Genomic DNA, 22,346 nt, shown 5'->3' on the forward strand with positions numbered 1-22,346 from the left:
GGCTTTTGTCGTATCAGGGCACTGCAAGCAAATAACCAATGACAAAATAAACTGCCAAAAGAGCACCTATATAATTATCAAGATCGAGATACTAAAAAAAAAAAATTCAATGATTATCACCCATCCATTTAGTGGCATATTTACCATGGTCGTTGATACGGCGATTGCATCAACAAAGAACTAGAAAATAAACAGATAAAGATGCATTATGTAAGATTTAGATAAAGAGCTGGTTGTTAATGCTATAATGGTTATATAAAAGATACATTATATAAGATTTAGATAAAGAGCTGGACGTGTTCTTGCTATAAAAGTTCAAAATTAATCTATTGAAAATTACATTCAAATTACTTTATTCTGAACGAAGTTATCATTGTTTGAAATTTTGATCAGATGTGGCACAGATTAATTATTGTCGTAACGATGGTACTTATTATTCGAGACTTAGCTTCGATTCTCCATTTTTAAATTAAGTCATTAAATGACGGCCGTGTTCCAGTCCGTTTACATCCCAGCCATCCGATGATCTAGAGAATTGCTTATAGACTTATGATGTGAATAAATGTCTATATAATAGTTTATATAATATTTGAAGCCTAATGAAAGGCCTGCAATAGACAGATTTAGCTCTTACATAATACATCTTTAAGGCGACAACGAGCCCGTCTAAGCAAACCAGAAACATCTGTTGACATCAGTCAGCCATTAATTATAAAAAGGGTTATGTACACATATTGATTTAGAAATTGGCTAAGTGGGTAAAACGCTAGCTCACTAACCTGGAGGTCGGGTTTTCGATACCTGCATTGGCCGAGAACATTCATCCAGATTTTCCGGCGGGGTTCCCCCTTGTCAATGATGCAGGACGGAGGGCCTGACAAGGACAGCTGTCTAGTCCTTCGGATGAGACGAAAAACCGAGGTCCCGTGTATACATTGGAATGCACGTAAAAGATCCCTTGGCAGTTGGAATTCGATATAAGAGTAGGCGATAGTGCCGCTGTCCGGGCAAAATTTCCCTCATAGTACACTGTATGGCGTATGCCCGTCTTCATTAGCCCAGCATAGGAGCAGAACAGTAGGACGTTAAACCCCATTTCATTTCATTTCATTTTTGATTTAGAAATTCTAACAGCTTAAAGATACATTATGAGATATTACATAAAGAGTCGACTGTTTTCACTATGATAGTTAAAAGCTAGAAAATGTAAAGGGAATATGCTGAAAATGTCAAATTTCTCCACTCTGAACCGAGATATTAGCCTTTGAATTTTAAGCCTAGCCTCGATCATCATTACTTAAGTCGGTACGATAAAAAACATAGTCTCGATTATTCATTTTTGGATTTAATCATCAATGAGCGTTGAGCTGCAGATCGGATTCAAATCCAGTGAAAATCCGGCACATAAGATAACATCAAGAGTTGATTATGGTTTCGATAAGTTAATTAATGTCTAATTAATAGTTTATATAACATAATGTCAGGCCTAAAGAAAGACCTGCATTAGGAAGATTTAGCTCTTGCATAATGTATGTTTAAGCATTATTCGCATCATTCACATGGCCTCTCTCCCAATAACGTACCTTACGATAAACATACGTTATCCAGTTTACCAATTAATTTATACTCCCAGATTGCATTTAAGGAATGTGGGGGCTTGTAAGACTTAAAATGTTTCTAGACGACCAGAACATTTAGTGTATTGTATAATATTGTAACTTCATGCAACGGCTGGGACTGCTTGCTTCCAATTTTAGTGGATGTGTGTGGTCGAATGGTTAGCATGTGCGCGCTGCATCACAATGTCTGTCATTTAGTCAACTGGCGTGGTTTCGATTCCCCGGTTGTACGTGACAAGGAATAGGATCGCCTGTCCAACCTCGTGGGTTTTCTCCGGGTCCTCCGGTTTCCTCCCACTGCTAAAGACCCCTACGCGCAATGGTTTAACGTCCACTCGACACAGGCTAGGTCATTTCGGGGCTAACACATGGTTCAACTGGCGTGGTATCGATTCCCAGGTTGTATGTGACAAGGAGTATGGCCATCTAAAATGTGAACTTACGTGTATGTTTGAATGGCTTCACAATGGATGGCTTCAGTATGGCCATCTAAACTGTGAACTTACTTGTATGTTTGGATGGCTTCACAATGGATGGCTTCAGTATACAATGGATGGCTTCAGTATGGCCATCTAAAATGTGAACTTACTTGTATGTTTGGATGGTTTCACTATGGATGGCTTCAGTATGACAATCTAACTATGAACTTACTTGTATGTTTGGATGGTTTCACTATAGATGACTTCAGATTGGCCATCTAAACTGTGAACTTACTTGTATGTTTGGATGGTTTCAGTATGGTAATCTAAAATGTAAACTTACTTGTATGTTTGTATGGCTTCACTATGGCCATATAAATTGTGAACATCATAATGACGACCCCAGTGTTGTATATTGTCCATACAGATAGTTCTTTCATATATTTTACCGTCAACTTCAGAACCGGCTACATCTGAAACATTGATATTATTCACATCACATTGTATGAGGGAGAGGGGTTGGGGTAGGGATGGATGGCCGAACATGTGAACCGCGCGTTTTAGGTCATAAAGTCTGGTATTGGGTCTACTGGTATGGTTTCGCCACCCCCCCCCCCCAATCCGATTTTATTCGAGCCAAGAGATGATCTACTGCCCACGGTTAGGACGTGCGCGCTGTATCATAAGGTCTGGCATTGGGTCAACTGGCGTGGTTTCGGCCACCCAGCCACCCTAATCCGATTTTATTCGAACCGGGAGATTATCTACTGCCCATGGTTAGCACGGGCGCGCTGTATCATAAGGTGTGGCCGTGGGTCAAATGGCGTGGTTTCAATTCCCAAATTGTACGCGACAGGGAGTAGGGTTGCCTGTCCAGCAGTGGGTTTACTGCGGTCCTTCGGTTTCCCCACTGTTATCGACACAGACTAGGTCATTTCGGGACTAACATGGTTGAATTTTTATTTTGATAATTCGTTTGCGCGTAGGGGTCTTTAGCAGTGAAAGGAAACCGGGGGACCCGGAGAGAACCCACCTATAAATGTTTTAATCGGATTGTATTCGACTGGAAAGATTATCCACCGGTCATAATAATTAGTAGAAAATCCATTTAGGTATATTTTATCACGGACCAAGCCGTTTAAAATTAGAAATTATTCGAAAAATACAAAATGATGTTTGACAGAACTTACGTGGCGTATATGGCGGATAATTCCATCTGGTGCGTTTACATCCTTCTGTTGAACCATGAACAAAGCTAGCCGGTTCGTTCATATCCTAATTAAATATTATGATTTAGTTTATATATACATCAAGTTTAGTACTAAATGATAAGGCCAGCTCAATTTTTCGCCACAGGTCACGAAATGTAAACAGGACTAGCGCTCAAATTGAGAGCCTCAAATTTATTCTTTTTTCTTTAGAAACCAAAATACCAGAATACCACAAGCGGCACTGAAGGAAGACCACCAGTGCCACCAACACTAAAAAACCGCGTAACCAACTTTGTATATTATTCTAATGTATTGCATGTATTTTTAATAAAACTAGGAAATATCACGAACCAAATTTACATCATTCTAGGTCAGTGCTTATGTGGAGACTTGACCTCTCCCCCTAACCCTATTGTTTTCACCAAACCGGGAAACGTGTTCGTGGCGACTCAGTACGTAAGGCACTGGCTCGCTAACTATGGAATGGACCCCGGTTTTCCTAGACAACTGAAAACGAGACGCTTTTCCGTGCCAAGTCCTAACCAGGGAAACCACAGTGTAAAATAATGGTGGAGCCACGGTGGCTAAGTGGGTAATACGTTGGCTCGCTAGCCCGGAGGTCGAGTGTTCGATCCCTGCATTGGCCGAGAAAGTTTATCTGGATTTTCCGACGTGGTTTCCCCTTGTCAGTGATGTAGGACCAGGGCAGTTGTCTAGTCGTTCAGATAGGACGAAAAACCGAGGTCCGGTGTATACATTGACATACACGTAAAAGATCCCTTGGAATTCAATATAAGAGTAGGCCATGGTGTCACTGCCCGGGCAAAATTTACCTCATAGCACACTTTATGGCGTATGCCCGCATAGGCGTACGGGGAAATTTTTGACTGGGGGGAGGGGCGGTGTTGGTTGGTGCCCAAAAAATGTAGTTAGGTTCTTAGTATGTTACATAATAATAAATTCGCTGTTAAATTGGACACATTCAAGAGCGCAATATTATTTTATACAACTTTTACAAAGTACAATTGTGTGCCCAAATTTTCCCAACATTTGTTGCCCAAAATGGGGTGGGGGGGGGGCGTACGCCTATGTATGCCCGTCTTCATTAACCCAGTCCGAGCAGAACAGTAGGACGTTAAACCCCATTTTTCATTTTCATTTGTCTTCACCAAACCGGGAACCGTGTTCGTGGTGGCTCAGTCGGTAGGGCGCTGGCTCGCTAACTATGGGGTAGACCCCGTTTTTTTCTCGACAACTGACAACCGAGACGCCTGTCCGTGCCAGGTCCTGACAAGGGGAAACCACAGTGTGAAATAATGGATAATGATGAATAGAAATTTACCTACTTTCACTTTATTTATATATGATATTATACATTCAGGTAATACGGTACAGGTTTTAAAAAATGTGGACTTTAATTGTTTCACTAATTAAATAACTGTTGAAACCATTACTTACAATCCATAATGCGTCATATTTAATATTTTCTTCGTGGTATAAAAAATTCATCCATTTCAACCACCAATCTTGTGTTTTAGGATTTGTGAAATCTGGAAAAGCTGTCACACCTGGCCACACCTGTAGGTTTTAATAACAGATTGGTTTGTGTAAAACAAATAGTTAATTTAAATAAAGTATGGGGGGGGGGGGGTCTTATTCGTGAAGGGTGGGGCGAATGGTTAGCGCGTGCGCGCTGTATCACAAGCTTTTTGTCATTGATTCAACTGGCGTGGTTTTGATTCCCCGCTTGTACGTGACAAGGAGTAGGGTCGTCTGTTCAACCTCGTAGGGTTTCTCCATGTCTTCTGGTTTCCTCCCACTGCTAAAGACCCCTACCCACAAGCGAATTATTGAAATAGAATTGAACCATATGTTGGTCCCGAAATGACATAGTTTGTGTCGTGTGGACATAGAAAACTGATTTCAGTAAGTAAATTTAAGGTAAACTTATGTTAACTTGTTTATGTGGTGGCGGTGTTCGTATATCTACGGGACATCAATTAAATGGCAATAAGCTATAGAATGAAAGGGTGAGTATGAAGATATACAATTAAAAGGAGACCTGCTCTTAATAAAATTATATTAGTATAAATATTATTCATATCGATCAGAGGTATGACCATTTAAATATTATGTTACTAGCGGTTGACTTAGCGTAGCATGGGTTTTGTTATGAACCGGAAGTAGCATTACACCAAAACCGGAAGTGGTAGGCCAATTAAATATTATGTTATTTTCTGTTGATGTCAAACTGCCATCTTTATGCCTCTGGTTGGAATCCAATCATATATCGGCTAAATCATTTGAATTACTTTTTACATAACATTGTTCAGCTCCTAACTTAACTATGTTTTATTAGTTTCAGTCATAGCAAGTACAGGGACCACGGAACTGCTTGAATCTTTGGAAATCCCCCGCACCCCCTCCACTCCCCTAAAAAAGTGTCTTTAAAAACATAAATAATTTCTTTTTGTGAACTGAAAATTTCTACCATTCGTTACCTCTCCTATTAATACTTGATCAGATTCATTCTTAATAAATATATCTTGCTGTACACCATCATCAAACATATTATAACCTGGACTATTTATAACAGCTTCTTCTATTATAGTTCTATCGGCACCAATTCCTGGATCCTAATAAAAAAACATAAACATTATAGTATGTTAAATCATATTCATTATACTACATTAAATACAAACAATAGACATCTTCATCAAGGCACATTAAATACAAACAATACAAATACAAACAATACACATCTTCATTATGGTACATTAAATACAAACAATACACATATAAACAATACACATCTTCATTATGGTACATTAAATACAAACAATACACATATAAACAATACACATCTTCATTATGGCACATTAAATACAAACAATACAAATACAGACAATACACATCTTCAATTATGGTACATTAATTACAAACAAAACAAATACAAATAATACACATCTTCATTATGGTACATTAAATACAAACAATACAAATACAAACAAAAAACATTTTCATTATGGTACATTAATTACAAACAATACAAATACAAACAATTCATATTTATTTTGGCACATTAAATATAAACAATACACATTTTCATTAGGGTACATTAATTACAAACAATACAAATACAAACAATACACATATTCATTATGGCACATTAAATACAAACAATACACATATAAACAATACACATCTTCATTATGGCACATTAAATACAAACAATACACATTTTCATTAGGGTACATTCCAAACAGACTATTTACTTCAGGTTCTAAATTATAGTTCTGTTAGTACCAACATCGGTATTCTGGTTAATCGGTATCCTGGTTAATCCAGAACGAAAGTTTCATATGAATCCTTGTTAATACCAGGATGTGAATTTAATTTAAACATACTTTATGTAAGAGCTAAATCTGCCTATTGCAGGCCTTTCTTTACCCTTAAATCTTAAATATATTATTAATTAGACGTTAATTAACTTACCAAAACCATAATCAACTCCCGATGCCAACGTATGGCTCCGATTTTAAGTAGATTCAAACACGTTTTGCGGTTGATAATTTAACGTAAAAACGGATAAAACGAGACTTCGTTTATTACCGTAACGACGGTAGCAATGACAATCGAGGCTACACAGTAAGTGAAGTAAGTTGACTGAACTTTTCAACATATTCCCTTTTAAGAAGGGCGACATCACGACATCACGACATGATACCAATCAGCCACCATGCCTGTCCAACCTCGTGGGTTTTCTCCGGGTCCTCCGGTTTCCTCCCACTGCTAAAGACCCCTACGCGCAAGCGAATTATTGAAATAAAATTGAACCATGTGTTAGTCCCGAAATGACCTAGTTTGTGTCGAGTGGACGTTAAACCCCATTTCTCTCTCTTTCTCTATCAGCCACCATAAAAAGCTAGAAACCGGTGGTCAACCGTGTTTTAATTATATACACCTAGTTTTATTGAAAGAAAACGAACATATCATAAAATATCTTGGGCGTTCATGAAAAATGTAAAAAAGTATAACTTACAATGATAACAATAAATCGTTGGTTATTTTCATGTAAATCTTCAACAACTTCTGGTAGAGCGACCCAATCTTTTCTGTCATAAGTAAAATCATAATGCTTATACATATATTCTATATCTACCCATTGACCATCCTGAAATAATAATAATAATAATAATAATGATATTAATAATAGTAATAATAATAATAATAATGATAATTAATTTATATAGCGCCGCTACTTTCGGGCGCTTTACATAAGTACAACTAATATACAATTACAACATTCACAACACATTAATCCATAAACAAAAACAGAGAACATTATTTAGTACTCATGGTAAAAATCTTCACTGAAACACAGCTAGAACTGTATTCAATCAGTTGTATATTTGATTAAAAAGTTCGGTTTTAAGATATTACACAACCGTTACATATCACAATACAATTTCATGGTTGACAACACTGGCCTTGAAAGTTCATGCGAATTTTCCGGCATGGTTTCTCCTTTCGGGTGTGCAGGACGGAGGGCCTGACAAGGACAACTGACTAGTCGTTCGGATTGTATGGAAAACCGAGGTCCCGTGTATACATTGGAATTCGATGTAAGAGTAGGCCATACGCCCCGGAAGGACGGACGAAGCCCTTTTTGTCCTTTCCTTGACTACTTTCGGAGAAAGATAATAAACTTACATAAGGTATACCAGCAGCTCTGGTTCTGTTGATCACCATCTTCATATCTTCTAAATCTTTATATCCCCATCTACATAGATGATATCCTAAAGACCAATGTGGTGGCATTACAGGTCGTCCTATAGCCTATAGTAATATGTTAATAGAAAATACGGGTTATATGCAAATAGACAGGGAATCATTAATAACAAAATACAGAATGGCACAGAATGTCAAAGGTATTTAAAACATAATGCTGTTTTATCGAATGTCAAAATATAAAATAAGGGTTATATGCAAATAGGCAGAGAATCATTTATAACCTAACAAAATACTGAAAGGTACAGAATGTTAAACGTGTTTACAAAATAACGCCGTTTACCGAAATGTAAAGTCTAAAGTTAAAGTATGAGCCCACCTGTATATATTGTTGTACAGCCTGTTCAGGACTTGGTCCCATAAATATATAGAAATCCAGAATACCACCAATAACACGATATGTTATAGCAGGATTAGGACTTGGTTGTAACGCAATATCTGAAATCGCCATATTGAAAATACTTAATATAATAATAATATATGTAATAATTATTTCTTATTATACGCATTACATCATATAAACAATCTCATATAATATGATATAAAAACATATAATATGACATAAAACATATAAAAACATATAATATGATATAAAAACATATACTAACATATAATATGAAATGAAAACATATACTAACATATAATATGATATAAAAACATATACTAACATATAATATGAGATGAAAACATATAATATGAGAGAGAGAGAGAAATGGGGTTAAACGTCCACTCGACACAAACTAGGTCATTTCGGGACTAACATATGGTTCAATTTTATTTCCATAATTCGCTTGCGCGTACGGGTCTTTAGCAGTGGGAGGAAACCGGAGGACCCGGAGAAAACCCACGAGGTTGGACAGGCGACCCTACTCCTTGTCACGTACAACCGGGAAATCGAAACCCCGCCAGTTGACTCAATGACGGACTTTATGATACAGCACGCACGTGCTAACCATTCAGCCATCCAACCCCCCATGACATGAAAACATATAATATAACATGAAAACATATAATATGAGATGAAAACATATACTAACATATACTATGATATAAAAACATATAATACGACGACATAACACATATAATACGACATAAAAACGACATAAAACATATAATACGACATAAAAACAAAGTAAATATAACAGCAACAGTAGTGTAAGTGGATCATTCAGTGTAGTGCTTTTGGAAAAGACGTGTTTTGAGGTGTTTTTTGAAGGAGTCCAGGGATGAGGCATTGCAAATAGAAAGAGGGAGATAGTTCCATAATCGAGTGGCAGCATTAGCGAAGGCACGGTTGCCGTTCGTCACCTGGAGGAACGGTCGCGCTGGCTCAATAAGAAGGACCCCAGGTGAAGAGCGGGTCCACCTCTGATTAAAAGATCAGACAGACAAGATGGTGCTAGTTGATTGAGACATTTATAAGTGAAAGAGAGAATGCCTTATAGAATTCTATAACTGAAATGTCTTGAAGAAGTAGTTGGTGCATAAAGAATGTTAAGCCAGCCTTACGAGATTTCCTATTAGAGAGAATAACATATGGTTCAACTGTATTTCAAAAATACTGTCTTTAGCAGTTGGAGGAAACCGGGCAACCCAGAGAAAACCACGAGATTGCACAGGTGATCCCACTCCTTGTCACGTACAACCGGGGAATCGAAACCATGCCAGTTGACTCAATGACAGACCTTATGATACAGCGCTCACGTGCTAACTATTAGATACTAAAACATGTTTTACCCATAGCATTGCTGTTTTTTAGTAACACAACAGACGCCCTTCCGTCATCTTCTATGTTCATATAAACTGGATGAGCCCCGTATAGGTTATCAGGCCCCTAGATTAAAACAAAATTAAAGATGCATTATGTAAGAGCTAAATCTACGATTAGCGCTAAATGATAAGGTCACCTCAATTTTCCGTCATAGGTCACGAGATGTAAGCAGGGCTAGCGCTAATCCCAACCCTAGACTAAACCTGGAACTAGCCCCAATGCTTACCCTGACCCTAACCTACAATCTCGCCAACAATCACGTGAGCTAACCTTATTTACATCTCAGCGACCTTGATAAAAAAATTTAGCTGGCCTTAACAAATAGATTTAGGCCTAAATCTACGCCTTTTCAGATCTTTTATCTGGCTTCAAATGTTACATAAATTATTATTTAAACATTTTTGACATGGTAAGCCCATAATCAACTCTCCGAATGTAAGTAGATTGGAAAATTACGCACATAATAGAGTAATTTTTTCAATACATTCATCTTTTATTTTCTATTTTTGAGTTATTTTAGCAATTTGTCTAATTCTTACATAATAATACACAAGCACGCACCAGAACATAACATAATTACCACGCGAATCAATTAAAATACAGGTCTATATTTCGTTTCGTTTTTTATACTTTCGATGGCCTAAACTACATCAAGATCTGACCAGTTGTATTGGGAGGTGGCGTCAGGGGTCGTACGAGCGGCTTCTGACCCTATGACGCCAGACATTGATTAATCAATCAGCGTTGACGTTTCTAGTGGTTTACCCAAAGTTCCGCGCATCGCACGCCAAGAAGTAGCCGTAACAGATGGTTTCATTGGCTAATCCATCACGCTATCCAAACCGCAGGTTATATAACAACTCTTCCAGATCCTAGTGTAGTACAGACAAATAAAACGAAATTTTGAACTGTCAAAAAAAAACAAAAAAACCAAACGAAATAGGATCTGTGTTTTAATCATATTTCACGCGAATGACCCAACTGAAAGTACGGAACTAGGTTCTGATTAGTACTGATTTAGCCTATCATTATTTCGATAAATGGTACGGACAGTGGAATGTTGGACGTTTCGGCCAGTGGACATTTCGGCCTCTGCAAGTTTCTGGACGTGGTGTTTCTTTAAATGCTTTAAAATCATTTTTGTAAAATTGACCGAAACGTCCTAGGCCGCAATGTCCACTGGCCGAAACGTCCGTCCACCGGACACTGTGTCATTGGTACACTATGTTGGACTCGCGTGTTAATTGTATTAAATAACTCACAATTGGACCAATACTTCTTGTAAATATACTCCAGGTTTTCCAGTTCATATCATGACGAAATCTACGATGATTATGTTCACCAAACCCATACAGATTATCAGAGGGTAGACGAGTTGTTATTTGTAAAAACTGATCAGAGTAGGTCATTCCAGGAAGATCTGTGGAAAATCTGAAATACAAGTTAATAATTAATAAATGCTATAACATAGGACGTTAAACCCCATTTCATTTCATTTATCAATACTATAAACGGATGTCACTGAGCTACTGAGCGATTCGGATTTTAGATTTCAATGACTGACAGTATACATGCGCGGTGCACTATTCATTATCCGCCGTTTATATTATACATAGATGTTAAAATAGTTTAAAATACAGATGTGACGTCATCCTTTGATATTGGCGTACCATTATTTTCAATAATGTACGGGCAATCGTATATTATCTATACAAGACGAAATATTGGACTCGTGTGACGTATTTCATTGAAAAGCACGTGCGGGATAGTGTCTGTATTTTAAATTGTTTAATGGTCTCTAGCTAAAGACATTGTGTAATATATTTAAACAACACTCGGCTAACGCCTCGTGCAGTATCAATATATTACTTAATGTCTCGCTCTTGACCATTAAACCATACAAATTAACCTACACTGCTACAGATTCGCCTTTTCTTTTTACGATAATACCAAACTGGGGTTTCCCTTCAACCAATGTTACATCGTATAACTGTCTGTCGCCAGGTGGAGGGATTTCAGGCGAACGTATATCGACTGCCTCTTTGGGAACTTCATACCTCTTCACTCCCACTGGTGCAACCTGAAAATATATATGAACGAAACAATAATTTAAAGGTCACCGGAAAAGTTTCATAATTTTTTTAAATAATGCAAGTAATTATGTAAGATATTCTTTTCATAAGTATAAGACGATTCCGAATGTCAGTGTTACCTGCCACAGGTAAATTTCAACGTAACAGATTTCCACTGTACTTCGTGAGCAGTCGTAGCTTTCCGCCAATAAACAATCCGTGACGTCATTTTAGTCCTTCATATTCTAGTCTATAATTCTATGAGCAGCGGGACTAAAGTTGAAATTTACCTGCCAAGGGAACTTTTACGTGCAAGCCAATGTATACATGGGATCTCGGTCTTTCGTCCCATCCGGACGACTAAACAGCTGTCTTCGTCAGCCCCCCTACGCCAACTTCCTGCAGAATGATTTTGGAAAGCGTTCAATTAGGATGTTTGTCAATCCAAAAGTCAATTTCTGACCTTTATTCTTAATCTTGATTCTGTTTGATATTCCACAGTAACATCAAGTCTGTCATAGATTTCACTATCATATATCTTAGGTGTCTTTATTCTTTCTACTTCCGCTTGTAGTCCATTGCTAGTGTGAGTTGTCTCCCCTGTTACTAAGTAGCCATGACCTTCTGCGTAGATGCAAGGCGGTGCATTTGTCGCATCATTGTCCTCGTTCCACAAACACCTAGAATATGAGCAACGAAGCTGTTAAACCACTGATATTATGTTACCTCAATTCGATTTTGTATAAAAAAACCCATAAAAGCTAGCCACGCATAGCTGTGTCTCCCAAAATAGATTTTAGCTTCTATCACATCCACAACCTGTAAGGATTCAACCTCGCATGACATCAATGCTTCGTATAAATTTGAAGAAAAAAAGGACCTTTACAAGATTGGCGGAAAGGTTGGACGAAAATAAATATTAATCAAATTTTGACGAAAAGAAATAGGGATCCAGGTCTTGTTATAATACAAATGAAAATGAAATGAATGGGGTATAACGTCCTACTGTTCTTGTCATAATACAAGCTCCCTGAAAGTTTAAGAAGTCTTCTAGAGTGATGACAAGCAAGTACGTGTGGACGGACCGGGTTGTTATAATATACGACCACATTAACAACTTTTGGGATTAAAGAGAGAGCGAGAGGTTTAACGTCCATCCGATACAAACTAGGTCATTTCTGGACTAACACATGGTTCAATTTTATTTCAATAATTCGCTTGTGCGTAGGGGTCTTTACCGGTGAGAGGAAACCACCGGAGGACCCGGAGAAAACCCACGAGGTTAGATAAGCAACCCTACTCCTTGTCACGTACAACTGTGGAATCGAAACCACGACAGTTGACCCAATGACCGACCTTATGATAAGTTAACACTTACCCTCTAGCTAGACAGGAATCTTTGTTGGCCTTCTTATCTGGGTGACAGTCAATTAGTGGATCTTGTGGAAGCGGCGATTTATGATCTTCGTTTGGACGACTGAAAAGAATAATATTTTAAATTCTTGATGTTTTTATAATTGACACATTTGAATGTAATGCCTCTATTTATAGCGAGAAAGGCGGTTTAACGTCCACTCAACACAAACTAGGTAGGGGTCTGTAGCAGCGGGAGGAAACCAGATGACCTGGAGAAGACCCACGAGGTTGGACAGGTGACCCTACTCCTTGCCACGTAGAACCGGGAAATCGAAACCATACCAGTTGACTCAATGATAGACCTTATGACACAATGGACACGCGCTAACTATTCGCCCCCCCCTCTGTTTATAGCAGTTCTCAGGTGTTATTGGCCCCCACTTTCTCCCCGTTTTTCAAGGCATGCTTTATGACCTCTGGTTCTAGAATGGAAGTAGACCATTTATGCCAGGTTTTTTTTTGAATAGTCATGATTTGATGCGTAATTACCAGAAAGTAGACATACAGGAATTAGGGAAATCACATACAAAAATGATACCAGAGCCTATAGCAAACTGTCGAAACGCCCCCCCCCCCCTCCCATAACAATTTTATCAGATGATTGATTGTTTGTGGTTATAAATGAAATGAAATGGGATTTAACGTTCTACAGTTCTGCTCCGAATGGGCCAAAGAAGACGGGCTTACGCCATACTGTGTTTTATGAGAGAAATCATGCCCGGACAGCGGCGCTACGACGTACTTTTATATCGAATTTCAACTGCCAAGGGATCTTTTACGTGCACGCCAATGTATATACGGGACCTCGGTTTTGCGTTCCATCCGAACGACTAGACAGCTGCCCTTGTCAGGCCCTCCTCGCTGAACCCCTGCAGGGATCGAACCCGCGACATCCAGGCTAGCGAGCCAGCGTCTTACCCACTTAGCCACCGTAGCTCCCTGTTTGTGGTTATAAAGATTAAGATGTTCAAAGCCATGTTATAAGCCAGGGGATTAACATACACGTCAATGGGGGGGGGGGGGTAGGGGGTGAAGGGGATTGGTGGGGGGGATACTATAGTTTGAGGCCAGGCATACGAATAGAGTTACCTTCTCATTTGACAAGTTTGACTATCACTTTCGTCATCCTCACCACAATCATAGTCACGTGCGTCTCTGAAATGAAATATATCGGGCTAAAATCGACATTATCCGTTTGACTGGATGTCATATATATTTGTAGCCATAAACTGGGTGTATTTGATGTCCAAATCAATCTAACATACATGAAAACCCCACTTTAAAGTAACAATTTCATATTTTCTAAGAAAGTCAAAACATAATTATTTCTATATCTTTTGCACAATAGGTTGTCAACTCACTATTATACGATCATAGGTGTCATTCTCACACTTAAAGCTTATTTACACCGGAAATAATAACACAATTACCTCCCTTGTTTTCTATTCTCCACCATGGAGTAGCTATCTTCAAACGTTTGAATTTGAAGTTGAGAATGATATTTTTGCCAATTTCTCAGCTGGCAATAGTGAATTATAGGATTAATAGGATTATTCTTTAACAAGGTATTCTTTAACATGGATACCATCTATTTTAAGGCTTTATTTTAATAAATTTTAAAAATATAGCTTAAAAATATGAAATTGCAGCTTTAATAGATACGAAAGCAAAGTTATGCAAATTTACTTGTTAACCTTATTGGATGCTTTTAAACAAATACTGCAAACTAATGAATAGTACACGACCCATAAAATCAATGGCATTATAAGCTATCCGTTTATGCCCTTTAGGATGGGTTAAGGTAGGGGTGGCAGGCACAAGTTTCGGTACTTGCAAACCGAATATGTTCACAGGCAAGTAAATCCAATTTTGTCGATTAATTCATGTAATCTATGTAATTATCTATAAACATGGTCTACTTACCTATCATGACTCACAGATAAATATACAAAATTGGCCTGAAGACTAAATATTATTAACAACAGAAGTAGATTTGATACATTCATATCGAGTTAATATGAAAAGTTGTTAAAATATATGTTCTACGTCCCAAACGAGTTGTAGTATATGTTGATAGTCATATCTCTTTACCTTACTTTTCCTAAAAAAATATAACTAAATGCGGGGCAGTTAAAAAGATATATTATGGGAGATTAGAAAAAGAGCTGGCAGTTCTCACTATAATAGTTAAAAACTACATAATGTAAGGGGAAATTTGCTGAAAATTTCACTCTGAACCGAGAATTTAGCGATTGAATTTTCAGCCTATCCTCGATCATCATCACTAAAGTTGGTACAATACAATAAAAAAAAACCATAGTCTCGATTATCCATTTCATGATTTAATCATGAATGAAAGTTGAGCAGCAAATCGGATCCTAATCTAGTAAATAAACATCGCAGGCGAGCGGTGACATCGAGAGTTGGTCTGGATAAGTTAATTAATGTCTAATTAATAATTTAGATAAAATTTCAGGGCTAAAGAAAGGTCTGCAATAGGCAGATCAAGCTCTTGCATAATGTATGTTTAACATTTCTTGTCAATGTTTAATCTGGAACCTAGTAAATTTATTACTTCTGGCGAATCATTCCAATATGAATGCAGTGCTGATTTAGTAATAAATTTAGATTTTTTAAATTTGATTTAGGATTATAATTTCTATTCAGGTTCATGGGTAGCATGTACGGTACATTTATGTTAATGTCTACGGTAGGCACATAATATTGCTTAACGTGACCTACATACGTAATCACCTGAATAAACTAGATAAAATGAAATGCGGTTTAATGTATTGCTGTTCTAATACAACTGGGTTAAGGAAGATGGGTATACGCCATAGAGTCAGGGCTTTCGGTAATTTTTCACAGACTGCTAATCAAAAAGTCCAATTTCGCCAAATTTGATTAGCAAATTTAAAAATTGATTAGCAGTTTTTCAGTTTCAATGTAAAACACCTAAATAACAAGATATTACTTTAATTCATAACAAATATGATTAGATTCCATTCTGACTATTCTTAGATTTTTTAGCACTGCCACAAGTACTTGTGACAGTTTGTGAATGTGATGTAGAAATTTAGTTAGGTCTTATGTCTGAAGCCAATTCTTGACAGTGACTTCCGAAGCCCCACTCATTTTAATTGTTATTTTTTTGTTACGTAAGAAATCTTCGTTAGAAAACAATTTCGTCTGCTTTTTATCCACACTGATCCGCAGTGAATATTTGCTTGGCCGCGACAATCACTGATAAGGATGACATTGATGCGGAGTGAATATTTGCTTGGCCGCGACAATCACTGATAAGGATGACATTGATGCGGCTTAATGAGCTAGAAATATTAACTTTTTTCCTGCGACAAATTAAATTCTAAAACATTTTTTGTATATATTGGAAAAATAAATAAAGGCGTTTGACGTATTTGTAGTTAAAAATTATTTCCGATTTAGTGTAAATGGGTATTAAAATGACTAAAATGCAGCATTCTCTCCGAAGCAGTTATGTCTTATGTAAACAATGCACGCGCCATTCAGCCAATGATTCACACCGCGTGCTGTGACAGCACGTGTTAAGGCAGTCATCTATGACAGAGATATTATACGAGACTCGCTTTTTATCGAGTATTACTATTTTTCTTCAATCGGACACACCTCGATTAACTAGACACACACGATATAAACAATAATGTTTTACGGGAATTTTTACTTTGATTTATCATTTTACAATACGTTAACATGTATTTAGTTTTTTATATTTTATTTACAATACGTCGGGGATACATTGGATTTATTTCTTTCAAAATGAATATGATATAATTACTTGATGTCTCGCAACGTGAGTGGTACTACTTGATTCCCTATTTCCGGTTTAATAGTCCCTTTTCATAGAGTTATGTGTTATATAGTATTGTGTCTGGGTAGTTCGAGAAGAAAATGTCACACGGAGAATTCAGTTTTGTTTATAAAATTTTATTCAACGTTAGATTTTAATTTTTGGTTAGCAACGGACAAAATATGTATCGCAAATTGCGCTGCGATACTGGTTGTCGGCAGCCCTGCATACAGTGTGCTATGAGGGATATTTTGCCCGGACAGCGGCACTACGGCCTACTTTTATATCGAATTCCAACAGCCAATGGATATTTTACGTGCACACCAATGTGTACACAGGACCTTAGTGTTTCGTCCCATCGTGCCAGGCCCCCGATGCTGAGCCAGTGACAAGGGCGAACCACGTCAGAAAAGTCCGATGAAGGAGAAAGTTCTGAGCCCCCCCCCCCCCCCGCATTGGCCGAGAAAGGCCAATGCGGGGTGGGGGTGGGGGGAGCTCAGAACTGAAACGTCGGGATAAAATCCCGTTTATAAACAGCCGCTCTGGTCGTCAGCGTTGCTTATCCTGTAGGATACGAAGTCCTAATTAGGAGATATTAAGTCCTATTTTAGGAGATACCAAGTCCTAATTAGGAGATTCTAAGTCCTAATTTGGAGATACTGCAGTGTAAGTACGGATGTGACAATTTTTTTTATTGACGGCAGAGAGTACAGCCTGGGGGATAGAGGACAACATCAAACTGCTTCTAACACCGCTGTACCTTTGGAGGCAAATCAGTATCGCCCGTGGGAAGACACAACCCGATTCTACCAACCAGGAAAGAAACGAAACTATAGCGCGACTTCATCTAATGGGAAGCCAATTGATATCGCATAGGAGGGCTTCGTCGTGTCGTGGAATGTGGGGAAAGGACTTTCTAGGAAACTGGGGAGGAGGGATCCGAATCAACTGGCGGGGTTTCCTTTCCACGGTTGTACGTGACATGGAGTAGGGGCGCCTGCTAAAGACCCCTTCGCGTAAGCGAATTATTGAAATAAAATTGAAACATGTTAGTCCCGAAATGACCTAGTTTGTTTCGAGTGGACGTTAAACCCATCTCTCTCTCTCTATCTCTCTCTCTCTTTCTCTCTCTCTCGGAAACTGATGGATATTGATTTTATTAAATTAACACGGTATGACATCATTGTGCTCTACGAGTGTTGGATTCGTGAAACTAATAATTTTGCTGTTTCTGGTTACAAGCTCTTTAAATTCTTCAGAGAAACCGGTAGAGATGGTGGGCTAGTAATTTATGTAAAAACTGGTATAGCTAAATTGTGTTCTATTGTAAAAAATGTTCATAATACTTTTATTGTATTAAAGGACAATAGTGGTGTCAGCCAGTATCACATATGTGATAGAACTGGTTAAACACGTTCCAAATATAATTTTAACACAGGGATCATTGCTACGATAGATGCGTAATAAAGCTGTTAACAATCGGAAGCGACGAACGCAAAAAGAAAACATGAGTTATCCCTCTGTGACTAATTGACGAGTGATAACAGATACATGGGCGAATTTCTGCTCACTAATAATTCCTTCGAAGAACAAAAGTTGTTGTGCGAGACTGTGAGAGGATATCTGACAATTCATAAAAAGAATTGACTGCCACTAGATAAGAGAACACGAAAGAAAAATAGAAAACGTCCGTGCATTACCATGTTTTATTAAATATAGAATGAATAAAAACAAGGGAATGTAAAGACTATTTCTATTTTTCTCTTATCTGATGACATTCAATTACTTTTGGACGAGAATGCTTGACGCGAACAGAACAACGAGTGGGTTTAATTACAACTTCAAAATGATGTTTAATACGAATCATAATTACAAGTCAAACAACTGACTTCCACTTTAAAGCCAAATTAAGGTCAAATAAATACGATGAACTTGTATTTGTCCGGAAGGCCATTTCAGAAGGGCCTTGGTTCGATGTGACTCCGATCTTTTTTACCTGCAATTGATTGTTCCACAGAAAGTTGATACAATTTGCTACCACATGGCTTCCATTAACTGGGGTTCATTGAAAAAGTGACTTAGATCGCTCTTCCACGGGGCTCTTCATATATTATGTTCAGCAATCGTCTGTAGATAGGAGTGTAAATTTATTCACTAAATCTATTAATGAGTTGTGATGCAGGATGGATGGCATGGCAAGGACAGCTATCTAGTCGTTCGGATGGGACGAAAAACCGAGGTCCCGTGTACACATTAGCGTGCACGTAAAAGATCCCTGGACAGTTGGAATTCGATATAAGAGTAGGCCGTAGTGCCGCTGTCCGAGCAAAATTTCCCTCATAGCAGAACAGTAGGACGTTAAACCCCATTTCATTTCATTGCGCCTCTCACAAGCGTTGATGTAGCAAGGGTGACAACACCTCACCTTGAAATAGGCCAGTCTTACATTCAAAATAATCAGAAATATCAACATTAAGTTTTGCATTACATATAACCTTATCATACAATGACCTAATTATAGTTAGTATTTTACACCTTATTTCTTCTTGACTGAGCTTATACCATAGGATTTGTCAAAATCACAAAATCGCACACTTTACGGTAATCGACAAAACAGGCATATACCCTATTACACTACTGTTCTGTATATTATACTACTGTTCTGTATATTACACTACTGTTCCGCTTCGACTGGACTAATGAAGACTCTTATATCGAATTCCAACTGCCAAGGGGAGTCAATAAAAGAGTTCTTTGAAAGCTATCGGTTGCCTGAAAAATGGGGTCTATCGGTGTTATCACGGGGGATAATCTTGCCGCGATGTGAAATCCGCGTTCAACATAAATTGATATCATAAGCAATGGCGACGATATGGTTGATGGCTTCCCCGCATATACTACACTGCTTTAAAAGCAAGTACTAGTTATCACTCGGAGCAACACCCGGGTTAGCCCTTATAGGCGTTAACTAAATGAAATAAAGTCTCCTGAATAAAAACAAATATTGATTTAACAGGCAGGTGGCTTTTTATTCGCCCAATTTTAGAATATGCCGATATTGTATGGGATAACTTTTCAAAGTGTTCAAACTGAAGCAGGTAGAATAATAAAACAATTTATACAAAGGGCTTGGTTGGAAAATCATTGTCTAATAGCAGAATAAAACAGAAATTAATTTATTTATACAAAATATTGAATAACCTAAGTCCCACTTATCTATCTGAAGCCTTTAAAAAAATTGAACCGTCTGTATCAAATTATAAGCTTCAGTAATGAAAATCTGAACCCCAATCTACCATTTTGTAAAACCAGTTCATATTCTAATAGTTTCTTTCCCTGCACAATTAAACTTTGGAGCCGCTTACCTGAAAATATTAAAACCTCACAAACGTTAAGTACATTCAAATTGGGCTTTTCACGTGTGTATCCTTTAATTAGACCACTACTATATTTTTATAGAGGAAAGAGAATATTATCCCCTGTCAATTAAGAAATAAAGCTAGTAACTTAGATAATCACTTATTCTACCATTTTATTAGTGAAACAAAAGTGTGCCCTAGGTGTAATTCTACAGACGAAGATAATTACCATTATTTTTTCATATGTCCAGCATACTCTGCCCCAAGAACAATCTTCAAAAATAATCTACACCACCTTAATCAAAATGTTACAATTGACCTGATCTTATATGGCAACCTCGCTCTTTCAGATAATACCAATTTCAACATATTTGAAAGAGTGCAAAAATACGTAAAAGACAGCAAGAGATTTTAACACTTTAACATTTAAAACTTAAAATTACACTCCAAAAAATGTATATATGTTTGTAACTCACTGCCTGTACATATGTCCACCATTGTATTGTAAACATAAGTTTTAACTATTTTATATGTTTGGAGAGAACTTATATAGGCCATTGGTGACCCACCATAAATAAATATCTCCAAATATCTCGACAATTACGCCACAATATTTATATATATACAAAGCCTTAAATCAGTTTCATACAATTATAGTCACTAAATAAACGATCATGTTGTACTTAATAAGCTATGACCATTTAATCATCTATAAATAATAGACTGAAACTGGTTCCAAGTCTCGTCCATAACATCCAGACACTTTTGAGTAAAAGATAGGTTACGTGCCCTTGTTTTGAAATAAGTCTCGCTTAACCAGTGTACCGACCATTCTACGTATGATTGACAGGTTGGGATAATCAAGACTACCTTTTTACGAAACATGACCGAAAACTGGAACAAGAAATTGAATTTAGAAACACGCACGTTAGCCAGCTCAACAATTGCTTTAAGAAACTTGTAAAAGTAAAATGTACTGCTAGTATCATGTTCCCGCTAACGAAAGTGATTCAGAGATATTATTTGTACTTAACCAAAAGATGTGGCTCTTAACGGTACAGTTAATGATAAAGCAATTTAAACAATAAAACGAACGTAATTTCTAAAGCTGCTGTAATAACCAATAAGCTAAATGTTACTGCTATTCAGAATCGTCAACAATAGATTTTTTACGGCTGTAATAATTGATAGATGTGTAGAGAAGTGCACCCTACCATTGCCTGTTGTTCAATTTTTTGAATAAAATATTGATTTAATAGGCAGGTGAGCCTAGCGGATTTATTTTTAGAACGTATCCTAGTTATTTACCGTATTCAGTGTAAGACACCCACATTTAATTCTTCTCATATGTACGTATATTGTCATGGCTACTGTCCGCCTGAACGTCAGATTTTGTTTGTGGACACTCGACTACAGGTCACAATTTTTATCCGATATTGACGAAACTTGAAATGCATGTTTATAATTCTAGAGAATCAGTTCAAAAATATCACCATAACACTATAATGGCGGTTGAGCGCGAATTGCGTGTAAATCTGACCGACACTGTCCGACAAAATGACCACTCGCCGTACGCTAATACACGTAGTGTGAAAGAATGTTATACCAAAATTGTGAACCCTCTAGAGGTCAAACAGTTTTTATCCGATTTTGGTGACACTTGAAATACATGTTTATAACCGAACGATTTGCCCCCCCCCTCCCTTCTCTCATAAAACAGAGTAAAAGTATGTTATACCAAGGTTGTGAAACCCCTGGAGGTCACAGCTATTGTAAACGTAAAAAGATATGTTAATATCCCGAAGATCTCGGTTACTTTTGATATTAGCGCATATTGGAGCGCAACTTCCTGGATTATG

At 37.6% G+C, this 22,346-nt stretch overlaps 1 protein-coding gene and 1 long non-coding RNA gene across 2 annotated transcripts; both read right to left on the minus strand.

Annotated features, from left to right (window-relative positions):
* Positions 1 to 13: 13 nt before the first annotated feature.
* On the minus strand, positions 14 to 8,473 carry LOC126813360 (lysosomal alpha-glucosidase). The gene is made up of 7 exons (XM_050539143.2): positions 8,360 to 8,473; positions 7,963 to 8,088; positions 7,292 to 7,423; positions 5,751 to 5,885; positions 4,708 to 4,827; positions 3,229 to 3,313; positions 14 to 21 (listed from the first exon to the last, which is right to left on the minus strand). The coding sequence occupies exons 1-7, from the start codon at positions 8,399 to 8,401 to the stop codon at positions 14 to 16; spliced, it is 648 nt and encodes a 215-aa protein (XP_050395100.2). The 5' UTR covers positions 8,402 to 8,473.
* A 1,301-nt stretch (positions 8,474 to 9,774) lies between these two features.
* Positions 9,775 to 14,456, minus strand: LOC126815594 (uncharacterized). The gene is made up of 6 exons (XR_007677996.1): positions 14,389 to 14,456; positions 13,262 to 13,360; positions 12,347 to 12,563; positions 11,725 to 11,891; positions 11,074 to 11,242; positions 9,775 to 9,874 (listed from the first exon to the last, which is right to left on the minus strand). It is a non-coding gene; the product is annotated as an uncharacterized LOC126815594 (long non-coding RNA).
* Positions 14,457 to 22,346: the final 7,890 nt, after the last annotated feature.

Source organism: Patella vulgata, chromosome 1 (genome assembly GCF_932274485.2).
Source record: "Patella vulgata chromosome 1, xgPatVulg1.2, whole genome shotgun sequence".
In the NCBI taxonomy this organism is placed as follows: domain Eukaryota; kingdom Metazoa; phylum Mollusca; class Gastropoda; family Patellidae; genus Patella; species Patella vulgata.